The 26,220-nt window shown below is 41.5% G+C and overlaps 1 protein-coding gene across 2 annotated transcripts in view; it reads right to left on the bottom strand.

Annotated features, from left to right (window-relative positions):
* Window positions 1–2,522: 2,522 nt before the first annotated feature.
* Window positions 2,523–26,220, bottom strand: part of LOC307268612 (kinesin-like protein KIF21A) — a 40,258-nt gene continuing 16,560 nt past the window's right edge. The window contains exons 3-35 of one of the 2 annotated variants that reach the window (XM_080051315.1): window positions 24,277–24,462; window positions 23,321–23,470; window positions 22,330–22,464; window positions 22,010–22,174; window positions 21,515–21,630; window positions 20,760–20,955; window positions 20,484–20,673; window positions 19,672–19,735; window positions 19,269–19,463; window positions 17,880–17,940; window positions 17,388–17,502; window positions 17,058–17,246; window positions 16,572–16,771; window positions 16,374–16,481; window positions 16,020–16,088; window positions 15,767–15,915; window positions 15,530–15,674; window positions 14,392–14,586; window positions 12,985–13,086; window positions 11,802–11,967; window positions 10,596–10,653; window positions 9,288–9,342; window positions 8,876–9,090; window positions 8,214–8,417; window positions 8,095–8,130; window positions 7,801–7,937; window positions 7,628–7,712; window positions 7,441–7,530; window positions 6,125–6,283; window positions 5,909–6,026; window positions 5,624–5,794; window positions 5,341–5,537; window positions 2,523–5,211 (exon numbers count right to left, since the gene is read on the bottom strand). In XM_080051315.1, coding sequence (XP_079907441.1) covers window positions 5,154–5,211; window positions 5,341–5,537; window positions 5,624–5,794; window positions 5,909–6,026; window positions 6,125–6,283; window positions 7,441–7,530; window positions 7,628–7,712; window positions 7,801–7,937; window positions 8,095–8,130; window positions 8,214–8,417; window positions 8,876–9,090; window positions 9,288–9,342; window positions 10,596–10,653; window positions 11,802–11,967; window positions 12,985–13,086; window positions 14,392–14,586; window positions 15,530–15,674; window positions 15,767–15,915; window positions 16,020–16,088; window positions 16,374–16,481; window positions 16,572–16,771; window positions 17,058–17,246; window positions 17,388–17,502; window positions 17,880–17,940; window positions 19,269–19,463; window positions 19,672–19,735; window positions 20,484–20,673; window positions 20,760–20,955; window positions 21,515–21,630; window positions 22,010–22,174; window positions 22,330–22,464; window positions 23,321–23,470; window positions 24,277–24,462 — 4,479 coding nt within the window. In that variant the 3' untranslated portion in view covers window positions 2,523–5,153. Of the gene's footprint in view, window positions 5,212–5,340; window positions 5,541–5,623; window positions 5,795–5,908; window positions 6,027–6,124; window positions 6,284–7,440; window positions 7,531–7,627; window positions 7,713–7,800; window positions 7,938–8,094; window positions 8,131–8,213; window positions 8,418–8,875; window positions 9,091–9,287; window positions 9,343–10,595; window positions 10,654–11,801; window positions 11,968–12,984; window positions 13,087–14,391; window positions 14,587–15,529; window positions 15,675–15,766; window positions 15,916–16,019; window positions 16,089–16,373; window positions 16,482–16,571; window positions 16,772–17,057; window positions 17,247–17,387; window positions 17,503–17,879; window positions 17,941–19,268; window positions 19,464–19,671; window positions 19,736–20,483; window positions 20,674–20,759; window positions 20,956–21,514; window positions 21,631–22,009; window positions 22,175–22,329; window positions 22,465–23,320; window positions 23,471–24,276; window positions 24,463–26,220 lie in introns of both variants that reach the window. The other variant, XM_080051314.1, reaches the window with a different exon arrangement.

The following is a 26,220-nucleotide window of genomic DNA, read 5'->3' on the forward strand; positions in this document are numbered from 1 at the left end:
CAGATGTCATTTTCTTCAAAGGCCACTGCCCTCGGATTTCACGCCGACACGCTTCTTGCCGGCACATTAAAAAATGTTGTCCTCCCCACTTATGCTTCGCTTCATAACTGGGACCCGCCGAGAAAAGGGACAAGGTTGATTTCTGTTTAGGCGCATTAAGAGAGCAAGCAGCAGTATATCACGGCTCATCAGTTCTGGCCATAAAAGCTGCGGCGCTGGTGGTATTTTTAGCCGTGAGGAGGATTCACTCTGTGCACACGCGCAGATAGAAGCTGGGGTGGTGGAGATATTGACCCTGGTCCTCCTGAGCCTCATTTGCCGCTCAGATAAGTGTCTTTAACCAACACATGCCCGTCTTTCCCCCGACACACACTTTATCGCTTCCCCCTATTTGCCTCATGTTTCACTTTCTATCTCCCAACCACATCTTCACACCTATCATATCTCTGTTTTTCCACATGTCTGTTAGATGGATCAAATGTAAATGAGGTGTTTTTTTTTTCACATCAGGGGATGAAGCGAATAGAAAACCTTCTTGCTGATAATGATGCCCATGTGTACCTATTTCATGATTTGATCCAGAGGTAAAATGCACCAGCTAATCAATGGCACAAAGACCAATAAGAGGTGGTGCAAAGAAAGCAAGAGCATATTTTTATGTAGGCCTATTTGACAAATGCATTTCTCTCCCAATTGTTTTACATCATGGGCCTGGCAAACACACACACACACACACACACACACACACACACACACACACACACACACACACACACACACACACACACACACACACACACACACACACACACACACACACACACACACACACACACACACACACACACACACACACACAGACAGACAGGGCTAAATCTCATCCCGGGGCTTTTCACATAGAAATTAACCTGTATTGATTTGAATCCCTCAGTCAACACAAAGCACCTGCAGCTGTGCAAATCACATTACTCTGACGGATTCAACTGTGAAGCAAGAGAGAGCATCCGGTGTGGGGCCCGCGCGCACCCATCGCCAATCAATGTGTGTCCACTGAACAGATTAGAAGAGGATATATTGTCCAAGCTCATCATGGATTATGCTCCAATTAAACTGAAAGTGGAACTCTCATCCTGTCTTGAGAAGTCATCATTGATTTCTGCTGAAACTTGATCACCTGGCTTGTAGCCTACACTGCTGGCGTGTGGAATATGAGTATCAGTTAGTTGATTCCTGTAAACGCTAAACACTAGTCAAGTATAAAAGCTATTATAGGGAGGACATGTGGGTGCTTTCCTAGATCTTGTTTCCTGTATAAGGAGTTATCTGAGCCAGAAAAATGTCTTGTCATTAGCCTGCATGGAAGAATTGAGACAATAGGTCAATGGGGGCATTGATTGTATGATAGAAGGCAGGAACATGGAGTTAGGCTATACACAAGGTCTCATTGTAGGCTAATGTGCCTCCATGTCACAAAAAGTTTGGAGAGTAAATGGTTTTATTCCTTATCATTTGAAATCTAGATAACATCTGAAATAACCTATAGACTAAATAGAGCTGAAGTTGTAAATAGTAATTTCAAAATAATGGTTTATTATTATATAAAATATTCTCATTCAATTCCTCGCCAAGAGTTAGGTGAAAAGATGGACACCAGTCAGGGATTCTAGCCTGCGCTAGCCAATCTGAGCTAACCTGCAGTTTAAAAGTGCTAATAAGAAATATAGAAAAGACAACTTGAAGACTGCTGGGCCTTGCAACGACATGGTGGTGGGTGTTATCACCCCAAAGGCGCTCATTAGAATAATATAAAGTAGCCTACAATAGTATAGAAGTTCCACGCAGCAAACATAGAAAGGTGTGATGCTGCCGAGAGTCAATGCTCTTTGCTCCTGCGAGGCCAATTAACACTGCTGCTCTCGGTACGGCCGCACATTAAATATTGATCCTTCCTTCACTGCTCACATTCATTTGTGTCTTCAAGTGGGTGTTTCTGGCTCCTTATCACCTCTCTGTCTGCGATAAATCACAGGATACAATATTACTGCCTCAAGTTATAATTAAAGGACGCGTAAAACCAGCTGCAGATAAATGATGATTCAGTGTTGGCACCTGTAATGTATCTAGAGTGAGGCCCTGTTATGTTTTTTTCTTGAGTAACTGGACTCCCCTATTCCCCTCTTCATAAAACAGTGGGAGGTAGCCACTGAACCAAACTGATACACAATTAGGACAATAAAAAAACATGCCTGCAGCTATTTTCATGTCATCTCATCAGATTGCCTCATTGAAATGTGTGCCAGGGAAAACACAAAGCTCACAAATAGGCTACAAACGTTGTAGCAATCTCAAAACCAATGTTTACTAATCTGCTACACCACCTGTCATTATACAGTACCACCACCACCATGTGGCCATGATGCATTAATACATGTTTTGGAAAAATGAGGGAGAAAAAAAAATAGACATGTCATTTCTAGAAGAAAAAATTATTATTTCAAAATGTATTTTCACACTGCATTGGAAATTTCAATCACGTGGAAATTTTGCACAAGAGAATCAGAAGGAAGAAACAGGTCATATTTACACAAGAGCAGATTTACAAATTTCAAATATGATACATCTACAATTAGGAAGATCATTAAGATTTTAAGTATCAGATTCAGTATGAATTAGGAATAATATACCAACAGCTCATATTGATTTTTCTTTAGGAAAGTAATTATCTCAATTACAAATTTCAGTGCAAGTCAATGGGACAGAAAACTAGTTTATTTAACTATTCTAGTCCAGTCCAGTGTATTAAACTATGTTAGAAGATAATGGGGAATAACATTTTTTTTTAAATTTTCAGTGCAATTTTTACAGTCCCATTAACATCCCTAACACATATCTATTATCCAAACCAGGGCATCACATTTTTTTATTTATATATTTCAATAGTCTAGGATTTATTACAGGCACTGATAATATACCTCAGATTATGGAGAAACCACATCCCACATATTCAGTCCAAGACATCTGTGGTATTAGATGGAAACGAGTTCAAAATCTCAAATGATTGATAAGGAAGACACAACAGAAAGTCAAAATTCAACAAAGACAAAATAAATAGTAACATTTTACTGTCACATTTCAAAAGATTGAATGCTGTTTGATATGGTCAACAGCTGCACTTTTGCCGTTTCACAGACACTGAGACAGCAGGGGAGAACAGCACTGCACATGGAGAATGAGAACCTGTCACATCTGTTGGACTGAAACACAACACACACACATCGTTCAGGAATAAATGCTCTCACAAAATACATAGGTCATATCCCAGGAGTTAGGAAACAAGGTGCTTGATTCTATCGACATTATTGAAATTAGAAACAGACTCTCGAAGTTTATTCTCATTTAACTATAGGCTACATGATGTAGGCTACAATAAACGCAAACACTTCCAAAAAAGATTCTTGCTGCCAAGGTTGTACCTCAGCTATGTTTGCAGAGGTACAAATGGGGGAACTAAAACGCAATTTAAGGCTAAAAATCCTTAAAGCAGGCCGTCTTTGGACCCGACTCCTGAAACCCAGCATCACTGACTGAAATGCTGACTGTGAGTTTGGAAACAGTGAGACACCTATTATTTTCAGTTGTAATCTGGATGCAACAGCTATTCTGCCTGGTTCATTTACAAGGTCAAACAGTATGGTGTCCTAAACAACCCAAACCACATAGGTCAGAACAACATTTTGACATCTGTTTTACATTCCGCAAAACCATCAAACCACATTATTATTCATATTTTGTAAACACAAATAAAAACCTAACCTAACCGTAATGACTTTGTGATAGCTAGCTAGCTAACTAGCTAGTTGAGGCGAACTGGTGAAAGCTAATGTACCTATTTGTCCTACCTGTTTCTTGCATTCAAAATCAACTTTTATGACACTGTTACCTCCCATTTATTGAGTTTGCTACACAACATAAATAAGGCAGCAGCTTAATCTGACCATGTGAGAGAAAAGAGTAACCCCAGTTATACTCAACCTGCAAAATGCAGCACAGAAGCAGCAATTGCTACCTCAGCCTATGTAACTAGCGGAATCCACATGATTTAATTAAGATAAGCTTGATTTGAAATCTAATATTTAAATGTATGGTATTGAATGATAGATTAATTAATTAGCCTACTTTGTCACAAATCAAAATGGACACTTGAGGACCCTTTAGTTTGAAGTTAGCTTTCAGGTTTCAAGCTTAGCTGTAAGCCATTATGAAGGAACATTGTTGTTCAGACAGTGATACACGTTTTTTATAATATTTGTCAGCCTTCAATGAACACCAACTTAACACTAGAAAGAATACAGAAATTTGAAGTCCAATGAGCGCAGTATGTTTTATTTCGTATGTTCCACAAGAGGGTTTGGCAGAAACAAGCTGAAGATTAAGACTGTCGCTGTTTCAGTAGTTATTTGGTCCTTGGTTAGAAAAAAAACACACACACACACACACACGTACACACACACACACACACACACACACACACGTACCCCAAATGACCTTGAGAGCGATGACAGGAAGACCCAAAACACATCATGTGAACACACAAAACAGACTCACAGTAACTGCTGGTGAGCAGGAGATGTCCATGTCTTGTTCTTAAGACACAGACTCTTTCAGCAATCTTTAGTTTTTGACGGACAGCAGTTGGAGCGAGGAAGCAAAGCATTCCACTTTAACCTCTTTTTTTTAAATCCACTTTAGGCCTATGCCTTAAAAGGTATCCATGTTGTCTAGTGCTGAGCTGAGGAGAGGAATGTTGAGAGCACAGGAGAGACTCCCGGATCAATTGACACCGTCCATAACTCCACTTTTTTAACTTTTAATTTATTGTCCTTCGTCGCAGCAATGAAAGGTGCCGTCCATCGCAGCAGTTGTGTAGTCCCTGGAGCAACACTGGAGGCTTGAGATGAGGCCACTGTAATTCGCCTTGACCTTAATATCAGTACACTAGACCCCGCGGAGCATCAGTGAAGGATCAGCACTTCCAACACTTGAATAGTCATGGGTGACTGTGGTTGACTCACAAATGATTCAGTTTTAGAGTGAAGGCCAGAAGACGGTCCTTGATTTCGACACTGTTCAGTGATTATGAGGAAGTACAGCCGTCAGTGAACTCCTTCCTCCAGAGATCCTTTGGCCTCCCAAATCTTCACTGTGCGGTCACTGCCAAAAGAAATGCACACACACACACATGGAAAAGTTCAGCTAAAAACATATGTTTGATAGAATCATAGCACAACAGACTAATACACTACTGAGAAAAAAATGTAATTATTGTGTTTTGTGACTCACTCTGAGGCAGTGAACACCTGGCTGCTGTTGGTGGCCAGTCCGTTGATGGGACTGTCGTGTCCCCTGACCTCGCCGAGGGGCGCTAGTGAGTCGGCGTGCCAGAGGCGCAGCAGCCCTCCCCTGCATCCACTGAGCAGCACCGGGGAGCCTGGCACCACGCCCAGAGCGCTAACCCAGTCGGACTGGGCACTGACTGACTGCTGGAGAGAAACGACGAGATGATAGTAAGGTTTGAACACAAAGACTCCTGAACGTATACCATGCTGCTGTGCTATCAGCGTACCTGTAGTAGCTTCTTGCTAGCCAAGTCCCACTTCTTGATATAGAAGTCCCTGGAGCCGCTGTAGAAAACATCTCCGTGCACAGCCAGAGACTCTACACCGTCCTGATGGGCGGGGTCGAACGTATGGCAGGAGCTGACGCTGCCCTGAGCACCTTCTGCCACCTCAAACATCTGAAGAAACAAACACACACACCCACATTACTTCTAAATCTTAAAACAGGAAAGTAGTTACAGTGCAATGCAGCTACAGTACAGTGTGTACGTTTGTGTCAATGTGTCTCTTACTTTAACATGACGGTCTTTGGAGCCGGTTAGGACAACATCCTGTCCATGACCTAATTTGTCAACCGTCAGACACATGACAGGTCCCAAATGGCCTGTCAGCTTCCCCGTCGACACAAACCTTGAGGGAAAGAAAAGCAAAGGAAAGGAGATTAACTCTGCTCTGTCTTGAAGGTATGCACAACTTAAACTCTCTTATCTGTGTTTTTTTTAACATACTTGCGGAGGTCCCACATGCGCACAGCGTTGCCAGCGGCGGCGTAAAGGAAGGAGCCTGAAGTGTTGAGAGAGATTTGGTTGATCTGACTCTCTCCTGGGGGGATGGATAAACTCCTGACAGAGGAGCAGACGTCCCCTGAGCCCACCTGGCCCGACGACCTGACAATCACAAAAACACACCCAGGGGCGTTACATTTAAAGGTCACATATTGTCCATTTCCAGGTTCAAATTTATAACTTGGTTTTCTTCTGGAAACTGTTTTTATGTTGTAGTGTCCAGATTTTTTTTTATATTTCTCACAGTGCCAGTGCTGATCTTCTCTTTTCAAACTCCGTCTGAAACGCTACGTTATACAGTAGAGCCTGTCTCTTTAAGCCCCGCCTTCCAAAAAGCCCAGTACGCTCTGACCTGGGGGTGTGCTAATCACAGGTGGCGCTAGTGCTAAGTTAGGTTGGTAATGGAGGGGCATGGCTTCTCTCCTTATTACGTCATATGGGGAGGGAAACCTGAGGTTTTCAGAAAGGTGGAGGACAAGAGACAGGGTTGTTTTTTCGTATACTTGGTAAGTCTCTACTCACACCAGGGACCCATATTAATGTTGAAAACCATGAAAAGTACGTCTTGTATAACAAGTGACCTTTAACCCATTGATGACTATGGCAATCTAGGATGCATGTCCTTAATGCCTGAGGGTTTTCTGAAAAAATAGTACGAATTGTCAAGTCTACCAAAACCTTAATATCTAAGCCTGTGTAGCACATATAAACATGAAATAAAATACATTTAAAAGTTAAGGTTCACAGGTTTTATTTAAACATGCTCCCCTAGCGCTTACAAACCAACAAATATTTCTAAAAATCGTCAAAATTAGATGAATTAGAAAATTATTAAATATTGTTAATAAATAGATGCAATGTGTTGTGTGATTTTCGTCAGTAGTCTATAGTAGACCTTGATTCTGCGCACCAAACGCCACTAACTGTTCTGTCGCCGACATAGCTGGCGTATTTTTTTAATTATTTTGTTTTATTTTTTTATTTTTATTTTTTTTGATTGACATGATTTTCGGCAAACCACACAACTTTTGGGTGGTCACGTGGTCTTAAAAAAATAAACAAAACCCACCTCATGTGTATTTGAACCAATGACAGTGCATTCTATGCTGGGAATGCCATGAAAATTAGATAAAGTAATAATGCTGCACGACGCAGCATCAGGCAGGAGAGCCAATGTGGCATCGCGCAGCAGCCGTCATCAATGGGTTAAGACAGAGAATATTAAATTGCAAAGAAGCCTGAAGAAGCAGTGTACTTACGTGAGCGTGCGGATACACTTGGCCGAGTCTCGTATATCCCAGACTTTGATGTACGCATTGGAGACGGTGAAGACGAGACTAGAGGTGTACCTAAAATATAACAAGAAAGCACGCCATGTATTCCCACTATCAAACACTACTATTACTGCTGTTTAACTTGTACTGCTGCTGAATAGTATACTAGTACCTGACTGAAACAACACTGCTGGGATGATCTCCCAGGGACATAATCTCCTGACCCGTCACCAAGTTCCACACTTTACATGATCTGTCTAAAAACACACACACAAAGTACCTTAAGTAAATGCTTTTTTTCTTCCATGGAAAGCCATGCGATTCATGGATCATTTAGTTTCTGACCTTTTGATCCAGTGAAGAGCAGATCATCGGTGGCATCCACACACAGGACGGGCTTGGTGTGGCCCTCTGCTACGTACACACACTGAAGTTTGGCCCCGCGGCTGTTTTTGGGCGCCGTCACAGTGTTGATCACACCTCTGTAAACACACATGACAAGAGCTGCTAGTACTACAGTTGAGATGTAATACATAACAATATCAATAGGAATTTAATCCAGTGAAGTTTGCATTTGAAAAGAAGAGGCCCAATGAATTCCTTTTCAGATTTTGGAGACAAAACGGAGATGATCATTACCTATGGCCTTCAAACACAGGAGATGAATCTTCCAACCTGAATAAGAAAACAAAGTCATGTGAAAAATAAGCATGAAACATGTAAAGCATTGCTACAAAGGGAACTTTTGTTTAACTCACTGTGATTTGTAGTCGCTGCCTTTAGTTTTAGCCTCTGTTGTGCTAACTGGAGGGGTCTGTGTGGGTGCTGGGATGTGTGTAGCGGTCTGTGTGGGCGCTGGGATGTGCGTTGCCGTGGTTCCTTTCTCTTGGAACTTTCTCCGAGTGAGGGGGGAGCGCTCCATTTGCCTCCTCTCAGTCCCAGTAGGTGACCTTGCTCCAGAACTAAACACAGTAAAAAGGGATGGCAGTGTACACATGAGCACATGTTCATATTCAATACCATTATTCCCATCATTTTTGTTGTTTCTTTATATATGTAAGTATTTTATTTTATTTTATGAGTTAACTATCGATTTTATGTTGTCTTATTATTTTCTTTGTTTGTTTTTTTGTTCGCTATAACGTTATGAAATATTCAAAATGATTCAGGTGGAGGCTTCAAAATTGCCCACTGGGTTTATTGTCGCTCCCTGCACTGCATTCGTTTGAAATCCTTTTCATTCTTTACATTCTATATTGTGCATATAATTAAATAAATATATATTTAAAAAAAACTAAAAATCTCGCTGCAGTAGGCTGCTGAATACTGAATTAAAAAACTTCAGCATTTGGAAAAGAGAGAAATATATTGATATAATGGTCTACCACTGTGGGGAGAAAATAATGCCTCCAACACGTACATGCCAGCTGGCCGGGCGGACAGTGCAGATGGGGAGACGGTTTGCTCGCGGTCAATGGGGCGCCCGACAGCGTGAGCCTGGATGTCTGCCGGAGCTTCCAGGCGCTCCGACACGGGAGGGAGAGGGCCAGAGAAGTCTCCGGTGGGGGACTCACAGGACCGGTCCCCACTGCTGGCATACAGCAGCTCCATCTGGGTGGTGGTCCGCCTGCGCGCCTGAGGGCACAGAATTGGGACCAGTTGGTACATAATAGTCCTATAAATAACTACTGTAGAGTGGGAAAATAAAGTTGTAACTACAGTACATACTAAATGTACTTTTACTACAGAAATGGAGTACATGGGTCTACTATGAAAGTTTAATTTTTTTTATTTATTTTTTTATGCAGTATATCAGATGCTCAGTACTGTACCTTGCTTCTCGGTCTGGATTCACCACATAACTTCATTAGATCGGATGCCAGTGAGCTGGGACAAAGACAGAGATTCAATCAGTTACACCCACTGCATGCAAACATGCTCATGTGAACCATGTTGTTTAGTAGCTACATCAGAGACTCCGCCGGTGTTACAAACAACGGACTTTCAGAATTTCACCTCTGAAAAAGCTGTTGCAGACTTGACTAAAAGACTTCTGCTCTTCCGTGTTGTAATCACACACACAAAAATAACAGTAGCCTACTTGTCTGGTTGCCAAGGTTGTTATCTGTATTGTTGGGGTTTGTCTTATATTCAATATTGCGTAGTTTTCAATAACAACACGCGTCATCTTTGAATTGAGAGGAGTTTCGGGGCTCTCGCAGACAAAAAAAAAAACCATTGAATACTATGCAATACGGAAAGGACATTACTTTGTGATAACAACAGCAGGGCCTTCAGTAACAGTCCACGACAGATTGTCTGAGGTAAAGCTCTGGGTCTACGCTGTGATTAACGCAAACAGAGTCTCTGATGAGGATAGCTGTTAAGTATATTAGCATGCTAACATTTGCTTACTAGGGCCAAACACATAGTACAGCTGATTGGGAAGTTATTAGCTGTGCAAGTTGTTAGGTCATAAAACAAACTGCAGGACGGATTGAAATATTGACGTGGTGGGGTAGCAACATATAAGGAACTATTTTATTATTTACACTTGGGTCTAATCGTTTATGTTAACATTGTAAATTGTGAAACAAACCTAAAAAAGGTTCCTCTATGAGTACTGCAAACACACACAGAACACAGATATTTTTATTTAGAGCACAGATATTTTTGTATTACACACTACTACTGTACAGTGTACATTATGATTGGCAGCTAATGTTTTTAGCTAAGCAGATGTTTTGTTTCACACGTTCTGAGCGGCCAGTATTTATACCTTTTACAACGTGCATTAGTTTAGTTAGCATCAAAACAACTCCCTACTCTGCCAAACACCAGCCTGAGCAGAGGTCTAATTAGCCAGAATTGAAAACACCTGTGTGCTGAATACTGATTAGATGTTATAGCCCCTTGTTTTCCTACAGCCCAGGTGTAATTAATCATTGACTAACGATGGCCTGATCCAATAGAGGGGTCCAATGAGCCAGCAAGTACATTGCCAAGAAAACGGATGTGACAAATCTAAATAGAGTGCAGCCATACTTAATGTTGTCAATTACACCTATGTCATAAAAAACATGAATTAATTGGAAACAAAATAAGAAAAAAGGTTAAGAGGAGGTGCGTTAGTATTTTACCTGCCCTCTGTTGCCGGACTGGGGTTGGACTCGTCACTGCTGCTGTCATCTCCATTCTCTGTGCCATGAAACACACACACGCGTTAGCAAACACAGAGAAACATGGGATCGCATGCTCACTTGATTTACAAAGCACAAGTGTTTTGCACAGTACATCATCAAACAAAACAAACGCTCATTTTGAAAGCTAAAATATTACAGCACAACAATGACTCAGCCGCTCATAAAAAGGGTCAGGGGTTTGTCACAAGGGTTTGGATTTAGAAAAAAGGGGGGGGGGGGACAATATGGGTGACATTAGTGTGAAGGGACTGGAAGCTACAGCGCTGGGAGTAGAGAAACGGAGATTCACAAACTGCAGCTTGTTTATAGTTTGACTGTTGGGTGGTTTTAGTGACAACAACCTCCTGAGTAGGTGGGATTTGCTAGCAGGAGGGGAAACATGATACAACTTATCAAGCACATCGTGGCAGAATAACTTGAACTGGGTTAGTTTTAATTTAAAAATAGGACTCATGGTTTGATGCACAATACAAGGTTTCTACAAGTAGATTACTATTGTTATCATGACCACATTGAATGCATACAATATAAAACAATCATCATAATCACATTGGGTATATCTATTACTATACAACTACTATAAAGCTATATCTTGTATGAGTCTTAAACATAACTTTTTATGTTCACTGCACAAAGATCCAAAATACAGTCAAGGGACCAATGATTGACAAAGGCTGTTAGCCATGCTTTACAAGTAAAATCTAGATTCATTCTATATTTGCCTTGACTATGGGGTAAATTTTGCGGGAAACTTGTAGTGTGCATGTGCCACGCTCTCCCAAACACAGCCACATTGCTACGCGTATCATACTCACCCGGAGACAGGTAACCTAACTCTGAGATCACACCAAGACAACAGAAGAAAAAAAAAACAGTACGCAAATCAAAAATCAAACCCAAAGATGAGAAAGGGGCTACATTTTATTTTACAGGTCTGTTTTTTTATGCTTTCATAGAGAATTCCAAAGCAAACTGACACGTTTTCTAATGTAATAAATATTTCAAAGAAAACAGAGGCCCACGAAATAAAATGCAGCCATATGGGGAAATTGGATGATTGGAAGATTGGATTAAAGATGGTGATTGTGCTCGACATGCTCGGACCGACATAGATTCTTGTCATTGTTCCATTGTTGCCCTTACCTTGCAAAGCGCTGCCCAGCAAAGCGTCCAGCTCTGGGTTGATCTCAGCTTTCTCCTTCAGCATGTGGAAGAGCAGCTGGTTCTGCGTGGCACTGTTCACCTCTGTCTGCTTCAACCTGCCCTCCATCACCTTCAGGGCAGACTCCTTCTGGGACGCCTGCAGACCCTGACAATGATCACAGACAAACATTTCAATGGAAACGCAGAATTTAAAAGGTGGAGTCAGCAATTCTGAAGAATAGTCAAAATCTGTGAATGTTTATGGCCTGAAAAAAAATCCAGTGTTAATAATAAACAACCTAGGCTCTGTAATTTTTTCAGCACACACACATAGTATGGACTGGTAGTGGACTGTGTTCTCCAGATTTAACTTTATTGTTATTATACATGTAGTACAATGAAAATTAGTGAGGCTTTCTCTCAAGTGGTTAAAATAGAATAACTGAATAAGTGGGAAAGAATAGAATAGAAAATATGAAACAAAAGTAAGTTAAAAAAGAAAAGAAAATACGCAATATAAAAAGACATATATATACACTGCAAACAAATATTGCAGTAAATGTATCTTTATTTGTTAGTGTATCTCATAAACAGACAATCACCTAAGAAAAGGCATTTGCCTTTAGTAGCCCACGTTGTTGTAATGACTTTCACCTCCTTATTAGCTCTTTGCTTTCTGGGTTGAAGGCATTTCCCCACCGGACCAATTAGGTTTCATCAAATCTAGTTTTACCTAATCTAATTGAAACTTAATCTAATCACATTGTTCCATCTAAAGTCTCATTGATTTTAATTTGATAAAGTAGCCGTGGCTACGAGAGCAAGACCAAGATGAGCAGACAAACTGTATTCAGGTTGCCACAACAACAGTTGTAGGCTATATATCAGCAATTAAAATGTAGAAAAATGCATACAGTTAATTTATTTTGAAAGATAGAGGTTTCAAAAAATATATAAGGAGTGCTCCATCTTGTTATGGATATCGGTTGGATTAACCTCGTGGGGAGGGGTCGTGTGTGACTCATAATAAATCTTATAAAAGTCAATGCAAATGGTTAATCAGGTTAAGCAAATTGCTTTCAGAATAATACAGAAACCTGACTTTACCCATCGCCAGTACGTGAAGACACAGGCATGGTTTTTAAGAGAGAAATGAGGTTAATTCAGTAAGGGTGGCAGGTACCTTATTGATGGCCATGGTCATGAAATGGTCCAGAAGGAAGCGCGCCTCTGATAAATTACAGGAGCTGATCACTGCTGTCACATCCCCCGTGTCTCCTTCCTCCTGTAGTCCAGAATACAGTAATAACACCTTCAATACAAGGCAGCCTTAGGACTACATATTTGACCACTATTACATAGAACTCGCTTTCTTGCCTTAATTTGGTGAATGTAAGACTTCCACCAGCTACTTGTGTAGCTAACTGAAACATCTGACAAAGCTAACCTTACTTAGCTAGCTTATAAATACTTCTACCACTACTACTTCTACATTTACATTGAATAATTAAATGGGACAAGGTTAACACTAAATGAGCTTGACTGAGAACTTGTGAAAAATTACATAATAAACACATTTAGTTTATAAATTATATTTCTCACAACAACAATATAGCGACCTCAAATTACAAAATGTTATGCAAATACCATAAATGACCAAATAAGGCATTTTCAGTTAGGGAGGCTGCATTTATAAAAGTGTGTGTGAATTCAACTCATCAAATAACACATAATAACCAAGCTCCTAATGCTAACCCATAAGTTTGGTCTGGCTTTGCGAGACTAACCCATAAGTGACTGCGGCCCTGAGGATGACAACTGCTAAATAATGGCACAGATTAGCATCTATAACAGCAGCCTCAGGATTTTGGAAGCACTTTGACAAACAGGCATCTAAAACAAGTATTTCCTACTCTTTCTATAACTGTTGTAAAAGTTTGACAGTCATTGCGGCACATGAACCCATGAGACCACACAGAGCAAAACACCATTCAAATAACACATTTGTCAAAATGACATTTCTTAGCTGCTGTGCGGTGTGCATCATTAGGCTGTTGGCTGTTAATGGGCTGCACTGCCAGAGGTTGTTGTTTTATTGAGCCACAGTTGCTCTGTACAAAATAAGCGCTTCATGTTTATTGGAAACTGAATTTATTTCCCAATAGTTTACCGTGGAAGAACAGGCATATTCAAGCTAATGAGGTAGCGAGACAAATCACAGTTCACTTTTCTCTGCTGTGTTTATATGAGCACAATTTATGAAGTACTTTGAAAACCAAAATGAATGCATAGCTGTTGCCATAGTAGGAATCCTTCTTTTACCCTACTTTACCTTCATTGATTATTAAGCATTACCACATTTACCACAAATGGAATCCATTATATAGCCCTTTTCCCTGGTTTTTGTACACATTCACCCATTACACACACACACACTCAGCAGCTGCCACGCAGGTTGCAAGCTAACTATCGGGAGCAATTTGGTGTTTCAGTGTCTTGCCTAGTGAAACTTCGACATGTGGCGGGGAGGCGGGGTAATTGAACCACTGACCACAAGCATTAGGACCATTAAAGAATAAGGCCCCCTCACCTTGGCCTCCTCCATCTGCATGATGTTGGCCTGGCAGTCTGCGATGCTGTCGTTGATGTAGTCGATGTTAGCGCTCAGAGATTCCAGCTCCTCGTTGAGGGAGGACACAGAGCGGTCTCCATCCACCCCCTCCACTGCTGCCTTCTCTCTCTTTCTGGACACCTTCTCCCTCCGCCTGGTCAGGTCCTCACGTTGCTGCAAAACAGGGAAATAAGTATATATAGTAAAGGACAAAGGGGCTGTAATGGAAATGAATCTTACAGTCATAATATTATAATCCAGTGTATTTGTTTATGTAGCCAGGTGGCGTTGTGAATCTAAATACAAGTAATCTCATTAACAAAAAGTTCTGACCTGACCTCATGGTGAAGGTTATTCTGTTAAACTTGGTTGGTATGTTCTGAGATGCTGAAACTGCGTAAGGGTATGTATGTTTTGGCTTAGATGGCACCTAGAGAACAATCTCTGTATGATAATGAACCATATATCTGGCTGAGGAGACCGTCTCTCCCTCAGTCAGTATTCTGCTCTCTCCCTCCGAGAAACGTAGCTGCTGATTCTTGTCTGCGAACAATAAAAATATATTTCTAATTCTACTTTGAACATTGTGTCATCTGGTATTTTTGCCAACTCACATCCTGAACTAGACAGTAAGGCAAATACAAATTTATAAAAGTGGGTTGTGCACTTTATATATATATATACCTGTATATATTTTCCTCATTTAACTTAGAGAAAATACATTAGTTACGTTTAAAATATGAAGTCCATGTGATAGTGTCTCTCGTTGGAACTACAAAATATGTTTGTGTTGTTTAATGACAAAACATTTGAGTTGAGTGAATTAGGATTGACATACTTCTCAGATTCATCAGTAAGTGCAAAGCATTATGGTACTGTTTATGTTTGTAAAATGTATGTAGAATAGGTAGCCTCTAAATGTATTAAGTTAACTCCTGTGTTAATCAGAAGTCATTTTTTAAGTTTGATCAATTCATTATCATTGTGTTACTGCAATATACTGTATAGGCTATATTTGTGTGGAACCTGTTGACAACATAAAGTCTGCAATGTTAAAGGTATATGCATTATGCATGTGTATGCCCAAGATCTTGAATGTGATGACGTGACATATTACCTTGAGCAGTCGGTTCATATCCACCTCCATGTTGGAGATGGTCATCCTCTGCATGATGATTTCAGTGACACGTCTCTCCATTGACTGCCATTTGGCCCTGGCTGCCCTGCTGAGGTACACACTGCCCATCCGCACAGGGGAACTCCTGAGTGGGGAAGGACATGTCTCATTTAGGACAGTTAAGAAACAACAAACTTCATTGCAACAAACAGTGCTTTAGTGCTCAAGATGCCACACCTGGCTCCATTGGACATGGACGCTGCCCCAGTGGTGTGCGTCCTCCCTGGGGTGGCTCTGTGCAAAGGCTCCTGGAGGGGTTCGGGTAAGCTCACCTTCCTGGCCACCTTCCCAGACACGGGCCTCACCTGCCGCCTCAGAGCCGTCACCTGACGCAGGTATGAAGAACAGAGAGAGTCACTTTGATTAGTAGAGTGCAAACCCAGGAAGGCTGTCCATATAGGCCTGCTCTAGGAGCCTGTGAGTGTCCAACCTCTTCATTCTTCCTGCGGAGAATCAACTCCTGCTGTCTCTTCTGGGCCTCCACCTGCCTCAGTTGATGCTGTAGAAAGAAATGTATATTAGACAATAAATATTCCTATATTATTTTTTTCCTTTTTTAGAAAAACAGGAAACTATTCATTATTTACTTGTGAAACATAAACACTAACAGAGAACACTAACCATGATGAACAAAATAAGTTTCTGACACAGTTGTATCGGCCTAAAAACCTAAAGCGTAGATGTGTGTAGAATAAACACATAAATAAAATTAAATTAAAAATTAAAGCACTATGACAAATATCATATAAAAAGGAGAACAAAAATGAATATCTCTCCCTCTCACCTCTGCTCTGCGCTGGTCTTTCTTCAGAGAGGCGATCTCCCTGTTCCTCTTGCTCTCTGTGGCTCTGTTTCTCTCCTGCTGCTCCTTCATCTGACGCATCAGCACCACCTGGTGGACACAGACAACACAGCAGGAGAACATGATCACCTCAACAAATAAGACAAATAATAAAAAAACAAAAAAAACGTATTTCTCTACCTTGGTCTTCTTCATCTCGGTCACGTCCAGCTGTAGTTTCTTGAGCTGCTTCTCGTACTGCGATTGGTTCTTCAGCAGGCGGGCGTGTTCCTTCTGGGCCGACTGGAGCTTCTGCATCTCCTTGTTCATGGAGCTCAGCTTCCTCTCGTACTCCGCCTTGACCTTCTTGGCCTTCTCCTCCGTGCCTGTCTCCACTGAACCTGGGAGATGGAACAGAAAACAAGGCAAGGCAAGGCAAGGCAAGGCAAGTTTATTTATATAGCACAATTCAGACACAAGGCCACTCAAAGTGCTTTACAGGGGCAAGATTAGAATACATAAAACACATTATAAAACATTTAAAAGCGAATAAAAGAAGCAAATAAAAATAAAATAAAAATTAAAACAATGGAAGTACAATACAGCCTTTGATTTTGCTTAGAATTATTAGCTGGTAGCCCTCTATTAACTGTTTCAAGAGGCCAGCTCCCTCTTGACCCCTCTTACCCATGTTGTGCAGCACCTTGTCCCTCTCCAGCTGTGTGTCTTTGATCTTGTTCTGCAGCATGGTCAGCTTCTGTTCATACTGCTGCTTGAGCGTGTGCAGGCGTCTCTGGCTGTTCTCCAGCTCGTCTATCAGCTTCTGCTTGATGGCGATCTCACAGGTGATGTTGGCCAGGTCTGCCTGGACGTTCTCTGCGCCCACAAAAACGCCATCATTAAGACGCCATTTTATCACCAACTGTGACTCCGGGCTCACTTTTGATCTGATTTACTCAGAGTAAAGAAGCTTTGGCATGATGTTATATACTGTATTTCAAAGGGCTGATTTGTTACCTTTCTCCTCCAGTTCTTCTTCAGAGTCAGACTCCTCAGACGTCTCATCCGCCGCCATGTCAAAGTCCTCCTCCTCTCCGTCTGCGTCCTCGCCTTCTTCGTGGTCGCTGGCCTCCTGGGAAGACACATGAAGAAGACAGTAGAAATACACACTTATAGGTACATTAAAATCTATTAGACAGGTCTGAAAAAGTAACAAAAGTGCCGTCTTTATAAAGGTCCCTGAACACTTTAATGCCTCGGTTTTGCCATCACATGTAGGAGATATTCCCAACAGATGGAAGGAAATAGGTGATTGTTCACTATGGGCATCAGAGTGGATGCAGAGGAAAACTTAAAATGGCGCCTAAACTGGAACCAAATCTTCAGAGTAGATAGCACAATAGGATTCTGAGATACACACTTATAAACGTGCCATACATATCGTTAAATAACGACCTAGAAGCTTAACTTGTGACTTAATAGACTTTGACTTGCGATTGGGCCACCTACCACGTCTGCCTCCTCGTTGCCTCGCTCATGCTCGTTGTCGGGCAGTTCCTCTCTGATGACACTGAAAGAGGAGAAACGACTGTTAGCAAAAGCACCTCAAACTTCAGGTCAGATTAGGAGAGCAATTTAAATCTCAACAAAGGATGAGTTGAAGTGCACATGCAAATAATGATACACTTTGTCAGATCAGGAGAGCGGATGAGGAACCAGCCTTTATGATTGGATGATTTCACAGCTATTACTGATAACACACTGGGGGTAAGACAAAACCATTAACTGATCACGGCTAACACATTGATTACTTTAAGATTATTATTTTAAGAAGGGCTTCCACACACTACGTAGATTAGGTTAAAAAGGGTTGCTGTGTACAGGACAGAGAGAGATGGAACAGAGGGTTAAGAGGGAGAGGTTAAAATATCTGCTTCCATTCCAGTAGTGTTAACCACCTGTAGGTGCAGAAGAAGTTAGTGGTTAGTTACTTTGGGACTTTAGAAAAGGCAGATTTGGACGCAGGTCAATGATAAACTGAAATCCTTTTCAATTACTCGGTGCGTGGGCATGATTTGCACCGTTGGTAATTGAACCAGTATCAAAATTTGACCTAGTCCCGGATGGGGTGTAGCAAACCTGGGGTGCTCAACCTGGCGGTGGTGGCTCTCTTCATATCGCCTTAGTCTTTGGAAATAAAGAGAGAGAGAGAGGGATGGAAGGATGGATGGAGGGTGAGGATGGATAAGAGTAGGAAGACAGGCCACAGATGTCGGGTAGAGTGAGGGAATATTACGAGAGAAAGGGGGGGAAAGACAGAGAGTGAGAGAGCGGCAACACTCGCCCGAACACAGTGTGTACAGATGGTGAATCCTGAGCATGGAGGTTCAGATGATAAAAGAAAGATGGTCCCTTAAGATACTTCTAAAAAATAACAAATTCCTTGTTTCTAATGCAGCAGTCGTAAGATGTCCCCCCACTTGTACAGTACAGAGAGTGTATAGGATGGTTGTGCGTGCCAGAACAGCCATCATCATTAATCGCTGTCAACATCCTCTCATCTATTTCCAGCTTTTTTTTTCTATTAAAGCAAACCACTGGGGCGTAGACTGATAATGAAAGGAGATAATTACCCACAACACACACCAGGCCAAACAAACAGCCTCGCCATGGCAACAGACAAACATCAAGAGTTGATCTTTGTAAGTCTCTTCACAAGGCTTGTGTCACTCTAATTCGCCACCAAGGAAGATTCAAAACTAATATATTTATATTTTGCAGCATTATCCTGATCCATATACATAAAAGCCTAAAAATAAATGGACAAACTTTTCCACGCCAATGACAAAAATGTAACCCTTAGTATTCACTGAAAACAAACACATTTCCGTGCATTACCTCTTTTTCTTCTTCTTCTCTTTCTTCTTGAGCTTCTCCAGGTCTTTCTTGGCCATCTCGATGACATCACTGGCCTCTCTATCGGGGGCGGGGGAGAAGCCTCCGGGGCCGCCGTACAGCGTGGAGCGAGTGGTGGCCCGAGAGAGAGTCTTCCTCAAGTTCTCACTCACCGCCTCGCTCTCAAGGAGTTTAGCTCTAAAACATGGGGGGGGGGGGGGTTACAGTTAAGTTCACTGTTGCACAATGCGAGCAAGTGCCTTTAATTTAATTCAAAATATATGCAACTATTAACCACTCGTGCTGACTTGACTTGTTTCTCAAAAGATGCTCTGTGCAATAACTTTTTAAACATTAGTCAGTGGCCACTAATTAAACTATACAAATAAATGATGTCACTACATACCTGAGCTCCTCGATTTCTTTGATGTAGTTCTGAATCATGGTCCCGATCTCTTCACTGCCTTCACCTGTGAGCAGAGGGGTCCCTTTAGCTTTAACAAGGATTCATGGTGACTTGCCAGAAGCAATGGAGGACAAGCTTTTTGTTACGTACAACAAAACTACTCGTTATGCGTACATTACTTCTGTGATATCTTTTTCAGGAAAACTGCTTTGGTGAACCAGCTCACTAATGTTAAAAGTAATCCTTGTAAACAAACCTGCTAAACATCAATATTTTAGCTTTGTCATTGTAAAAACATTAGCATACGCACATGAGCATGTAGCTTGAAGCACAGCAGAGCCAGAGCAGCTAGCTAAGACCTTTATTAAAACCGTAACAGCAAATTTCTAGTAGAAAAAGTTATATGTTGTGTTTATCCAAACACAATCAGAGCAGCAAAATATATTATAAAGTAATAAGTTAGAAAGTCGCAGTAGCCCCAGTAACACGGCTACATCTATTATATGATATTAGAATAATATTAAAGGTGTATTTTGTGATTTTTTATAAAACCAAACTGTCTATGGATGTCCAGATTATCAAGGATGTGCAGCAAAACCAGCTTTCTCACAAGGTTATCCATAGGCCCCCATAAAATTAAATAAATAGATATAACTTCTTGAGTTTATTGACCAAATTAGTTATATTGCTTGTGTTTTTTTAACCTTACTGAGTTGCTTCCCAACTGTAATTGCACAAATAGTAGCTACTAAAAAAAAAAAAAAAAAAAAAACTTTTTTAATTATATAAAACGGTCTTGTCCCAGTGCCCACCTGCTCTAGCCAGGGCCTGGTTGGCCTGGTCGCTGAGGATGTTTGTGAGTCTGGCTCTCTGGGCATCGATGGTCTCCTGCATGGCCTTCACCCTCACCCTCAGGTTGTTGTTCTCTGTCTGCAGCATGGAGTTCTCATGGACCAGGTCGTTGATGCCCTCCATACCGTCCTCACCCACCATACGCTTTCCCTGGGACATCAAACGGGATCATTTAACATCACAAAATATTGTCTTTCATTTCTATTATCACCTACCAGTGTCCCCCATCTACTTACCGTCTTGTACTCCATCAGTTCCATCTGCAGCCGTGCTATCTCTGTCCTGAGTGTGCTGATCTGCTGGCTGGCTTTGTCCTGGTTGATCATCACCTTGTTCTTAATGTTGCGCGCTCTGTTGGCATACTTCAAAGAGTTCAAGGTCTCCATGAAGTCCCTGTCCGACGGGCTGATACAGGCGATCATCATCGTTTGACTGGAACATGCAGAAATGGAGAAAGGTGGTCAACCCCCCGTGGCTTATTACAGAAAAATAAGACCACAGCATTTAAAAAAAAAACATAATTGGCCTAGCCCTAGTCCTAGTCACAGAGTTACTCTACTGTCTTAATTATGTAAGAAAATACTCAACTTGTATAAAAAAGTTAGTTGTTGCATCCTTGTTCCATATACTAACATGATTTATAATGATAATAATACTCGTTATACAGTATGTAGAGCACCCTTCGTACATAAAATGCAGCTCCAAGTGCTTTACATGCCCAAAACATGTCTTTGAAACGACACAATACAAGCACCTAAAAAGCATAATGCATACAATAAAACATAGGAAGAACAGATAAAAAGTCATAAAAACCAAACAAAACACATAGAAAGCATAATGCATGAAACAAAGCGCAACTTCAAAACACTTCTGGCCACAGCTCAAATCAATGATGTCCACTTTAGCAGCATCAAAATACACAGTTTGTGATCTCTTCCATTTAGCAAAGGCACACATCCATATTCTTGTTTAAGATTCAGGCCCCACAGACCTGTTGCCGCCCAGTGAGTCCTGTAACAGCCGGGTGAGTTTGGAGTCCCTGTAAGGCACGTGGGTGGAGCGCTTACTCCTGTCTCCTAGAGCGCTGATCACGTTTCCCAAAGCAAGCTGAGGCCAGACAGGGGGGAAAACAGACAGGCTTGGAGATTGGATGTTTGATGATAAAAACAATTCAATAACATTCAGTAATAGGGAATAAAATAGACAGAGACTTGAGAACTTGAGTGAAGCTATAAATAATGGTAATTGTGATAGTGAAATAAATTGAGCATGCAGTTCCAAGTTCTGGCCACATGGGGGCTCTCCTGCGCCACATACTCTCTAAACAGTGGTGAAGTTGATCATTTACAATTGAAGAATAATGATAGGTAATGTTGCAACGCAACACCAAATCATAATGCATCAATACATTACATGGATGTGACCTATGATTGCAATGTGTTAATACAAAGAGTCCAATGCAGAAGCAGATTTCTAGCTTCCTCACCAGCCCACAGTTGATGGAGATGCCCTCTTTAGCTCTGTCCCCCGTCGCTCCAGTTCTCTTCAGCCTCTCGGAACCAGCCAGGTCTACAAAGTGGAACTTGGCCGTCAGCGTCTCAAACTCATTGATCTCTGTGTCGTTTGCTAGCCGATTGTCTGTCTCATTGTCCTAGATAGGGAACCGATTGGACCATAAACAATGGGAATGACTTTTGACAGTGAGAGCTTCAATTGAAATGTTTTGCTGTGATTTTGCAGGTAAATATCATTAACATGTTGAGTGACAGCAGAGGCCTGGTGTGACCCGCGTGTTAGAGTACGTACGTCGTTATCAGGGGAGCAGACTCTGACTTGGCACAGGTGGATGGTGAAGATGGCGTGGGAGCGTGAACTCTGGACGTTCATCTGGGTGCTGGCCGTGGTGCGACACAGAGCACCAAGCTTCAGACATTGGATCATCTATTAGAGGAGAGGGGAAGGGGAAGGATGGCAGGTAAGAAACTTTTCAGCTACTTCTTAAAACTGTAACAATTGCTCTTTTTCAGTGCTGTGAAGCTAAAAAAAAGTTTAAATAGCCTCCAGAACACTGGGGAGGAGGTTTAAATACATTACCACAGAGTTTTAGAGTCGTAATATTATGAGAGTTAAGTTGTTAGAATGTTAGAATGAAGCCGTAGTTTTAGGCTGTGTGTTATTTTAGAGAATGTCAGAAGAATGTCTTTGCTCCTGTATTAAAATGAAAATGTGGAGCATCTTGTGGAGGTGTAGCCTACTTCAGAATAGGTTCCACAAATAAGGAAATACTTTGCACATCTGCATTACGTTATAAGTATAAGCACCTGTTGACTATGTGTGGTATGACCCAACACCTTAGACAAACAGAAGGTGACAAGGACGCTGCCATTAGACTGCTCTCGCACCCGTTTTATTTAGTAGTAGTAAGTACTTCAGTATAATAGTTGAGTAGGCCTATGTTTTGCTGTTTATTTTGTTGTAAAATTACAAATGTAATCTCGTAATATTAAGCTGTTATTTATAAAAAATTCTAAACGTGACCCTAACAATGCATGGATAGAGACCACTAGAAGTTGGTCATATTTGGGTAAACTGACCCCTTAATATGACAGTGGTGTGTAAAAACTCTTTTGCATTGGGACTGAATTACACTGATAGAACAATGAAAAAAATAAGAAAAAGACTTCTCGCTTGCAGCATGTTCCACTGTTAAGTAAATCCAAAATGCTGGACAAGGATGGGTTTGCTGAAACAAAAGAAAATGCAGATTCAGGATGTTTTTTTTCTGGGGGGAGCTGACCTCGGCTGCGGAGGTGACAGTGCGTGTGGTGACGCCCACAGTGTAGATGCCCCCGGTGGCGTCCTCGTGGATTTTGATGTTGGACCTCTGCTTCCTGGCCTCAAGGTCTCGTGTGGAGTCAAACAAGTCCAGAACCTCTTCATTATACAACTGTATGGTGTGAAAAAAAACATTAATAAGAAAAAAGGTAACACACACACACACATTGTTAAAACAGAGGGTCAAAATCCTAAACTACTTCCCGGGCCCATCTCCTGCTCCTCAGCTGCTTCCCCTCGGCAGCTGTTAGCAGCCACTTGACGGCGGTTTAAAAATAAAGCCGGGAGCCCACCACAGAGACGGCCCTAATGACAGTTTAATGACTGTGGAGGTCCTGTGGCTGCTGTGACAAATTAAAATCACTACACCCCCCATGCTGAACCCTGACCCTTTGCTGTCAGCATGTTCTAGCTATGTCTGACTAATGGACCTTGAGTGGGACAGACGTTCTGAGTTTTAGACTGAGTGGTGATAGATGCACCTTAAAGCTATAGTGTGTAACTTTTTTCCAACGCCAAACGAGTTGACAGGACATTGATGAAGCCTATCAGCTCTACAAAACCCTCTCCGTATTTCTCATTATGGCAGCATTTATAAACTGGTGTCACCCCCTGACACTGGCGCAGGAAAATCCCAAGAAGCGCCGAATAAATGTTTCAGTTGTTGACTCTACTGCTAGGGAAAAAACCTGGACATACAGCAGAAGGTATAAAATCCAAGCGGGATCACGGAAGGCTTACTTCATGTAGATGTGCCGACAGTGTTGTTGTAATTACCTCAGAAATCCTCATGGGGGTGACAGAAGTTACACACTATAGCTTTAACTTTAGACAGAAAAACTTGGGTTTCTTGATTTCAATCCTGGGTTGGTGTGTGTGTGTGTGTGTGTGTGTGTGTGTGTGTGTGTGTTCCCTTACCTCCAGGAACTGTGCGTTGATCTTGAACTCTGGGAGGGGTTTGCCCTGCTCGGTGGCGGCCTGTCTGCGCTCCTCGATGCCCCTGAACAGGTGGTGGACGGCCCGCGGGATGATCCCCAGCTCCTCGTCTTCTGTGATGTTCACGTCGAAGCCGGTTCCCATGGTGTAGGTCTTCCCCGAGCCCGTCTGTACAGCACGGAGTGGGGGAGAAGAGACAGAGTTATAAAGGTCTATTTAAATAATAATAATAATAATAATAATAATAATAATAATAAAATGTATTTGTCAAGACACCCAAGGACACCTTAAACACCTTAATAAAAGCACAACAATTTAAAAAAGTTAATTCAAAGTCACAAGTTAAAAACATTTAAAATAGTTTCCCACAAAATCAAATATTTTTGACCTCTTCTCATGAAATGGTTGTGACAGTGTGATTCATTATTTTTTTTTTAAAAGATATTTTTTGGGCATTTTTATGCTTTATTTGATAGTGCAGAGAGACAGAGGTGAAATGGGGCAGAGAGGGGAGTGACATGCAGAGAACGACCGCGGGTGGGAATCAAACCCGGGTCTGCTGCTGGGCCCGGCCCGGGAGGGGGACGCCTTACCAACTGAGCTAAAGGCGCCCCCTGTGTGATTCATTCTTAATAGATAAAGTATGTCTTCTCAAAACTTTAGTGATCAATCTCATCCAAACATTTCACAGTGAAGCTTAAACCACAATTAACCCTTACAAAATGTGTTTTCCTGCTTAAACAAAATTGGGGGTATTCAACAATAGGAAGGGTTTTGTTTACATTTTTCAAACTTGGTCAATTGAACAGGAAACACATATTCGAGGGGATTTCATGCATAGGGATGTCCAATATTACTCTTTCAAATGTCACTCAGTCACTAATATTGTGTATGACCGTGTAGATAAGATCAGGGTGGAAGTTATGCTGGCTATACTTATCTAAACAAATGTGTTTTGAATTAGTGATTTGAATTGATCAAGAGAGTTCAGTTGACCAGTGTGAGGTGGGAGAGTGTTTCTACTCTCATCATGTGTGTTCCTAACATAGTTCAGTGTATTTCCTCGGCTTCTCTTGTATTTTTATTGAACACATGTTAGGTTTCCTCGTTGTGATTTTGAAAGTTTGGGGGTGCAGCTCAGAGAGAGGGGGTCAGAGGGGATGGGATTGTCGCCTTGGTGACAAAGAGAGGAATGCAACATTGAGATTCACGCGTCACCCCTTCTCTTCTCTTCCCCGATCAAAAAAGCCTGAAAGAGTGTGTTTTCGTGTGTCTGCGTCTGTGTGTGTGCATGAGAAAATGATACAGTTGTGTGTTTTTTATTCTACGACACCACACCTGTTTGATTACCACAATGTGTGCGTGTGTGCAGGGTTGTGTGTGTGTGTGTGGACCTCCACTGCGCCCCAGTGAAAGGCTGTTTGACAGGAGCACAAGGGCTGCAGGAACAATGTGACGGGAGAATAATGAACAGAGAGAAGAGGAGAGGAGGGGAAAGATTAAGAGGAGGGAAAGCGTAAAGTGCTGCGGTCCGAGACGATAATAAGAGGGAGAAATGAAAAGCTAAAAAAAGAAATAAGAAAACTTCAGGGGGAACACCAACAATAAACAATAAGAAAGCTTTGTAAAGGATGCTGAAGAAAACTAAATCTAAAAGATGAAAAGAGTCTTGTCCAATGGAGACAAAGCAGAGTTGCATGTCTTACGCTAAATACAGAATGTCATTGAATGTGAGCCGTTGAATTATTGAAGGTATTCTCTCTACAATGGACAAAAAGGAGAGTGTCATTCACACTAAGGTTTTAATGTGTCTATTGGTGTGACATTTGTCAACTTCTTTGAAGGTAGAAACAAGAATACCCCCCAAAAAAACAACGACAGACCACTCTGAATGCACTCCTAATAACTGTGTACTTTACTTGAGCT

Source organism: Ammodytes marinus (genome assembly GCF_949987685.1).
Source record: "Ammodytes marinus genome assembly, chromosome: 22".
In the NCBI taxonomy this organism is placed as follows: Eukaryota; Metazoa; Chordata; class Actinopteri; order Uranoscopiformes; family Ammodytidae; genus Ammodytes; species Ammodytes marinus.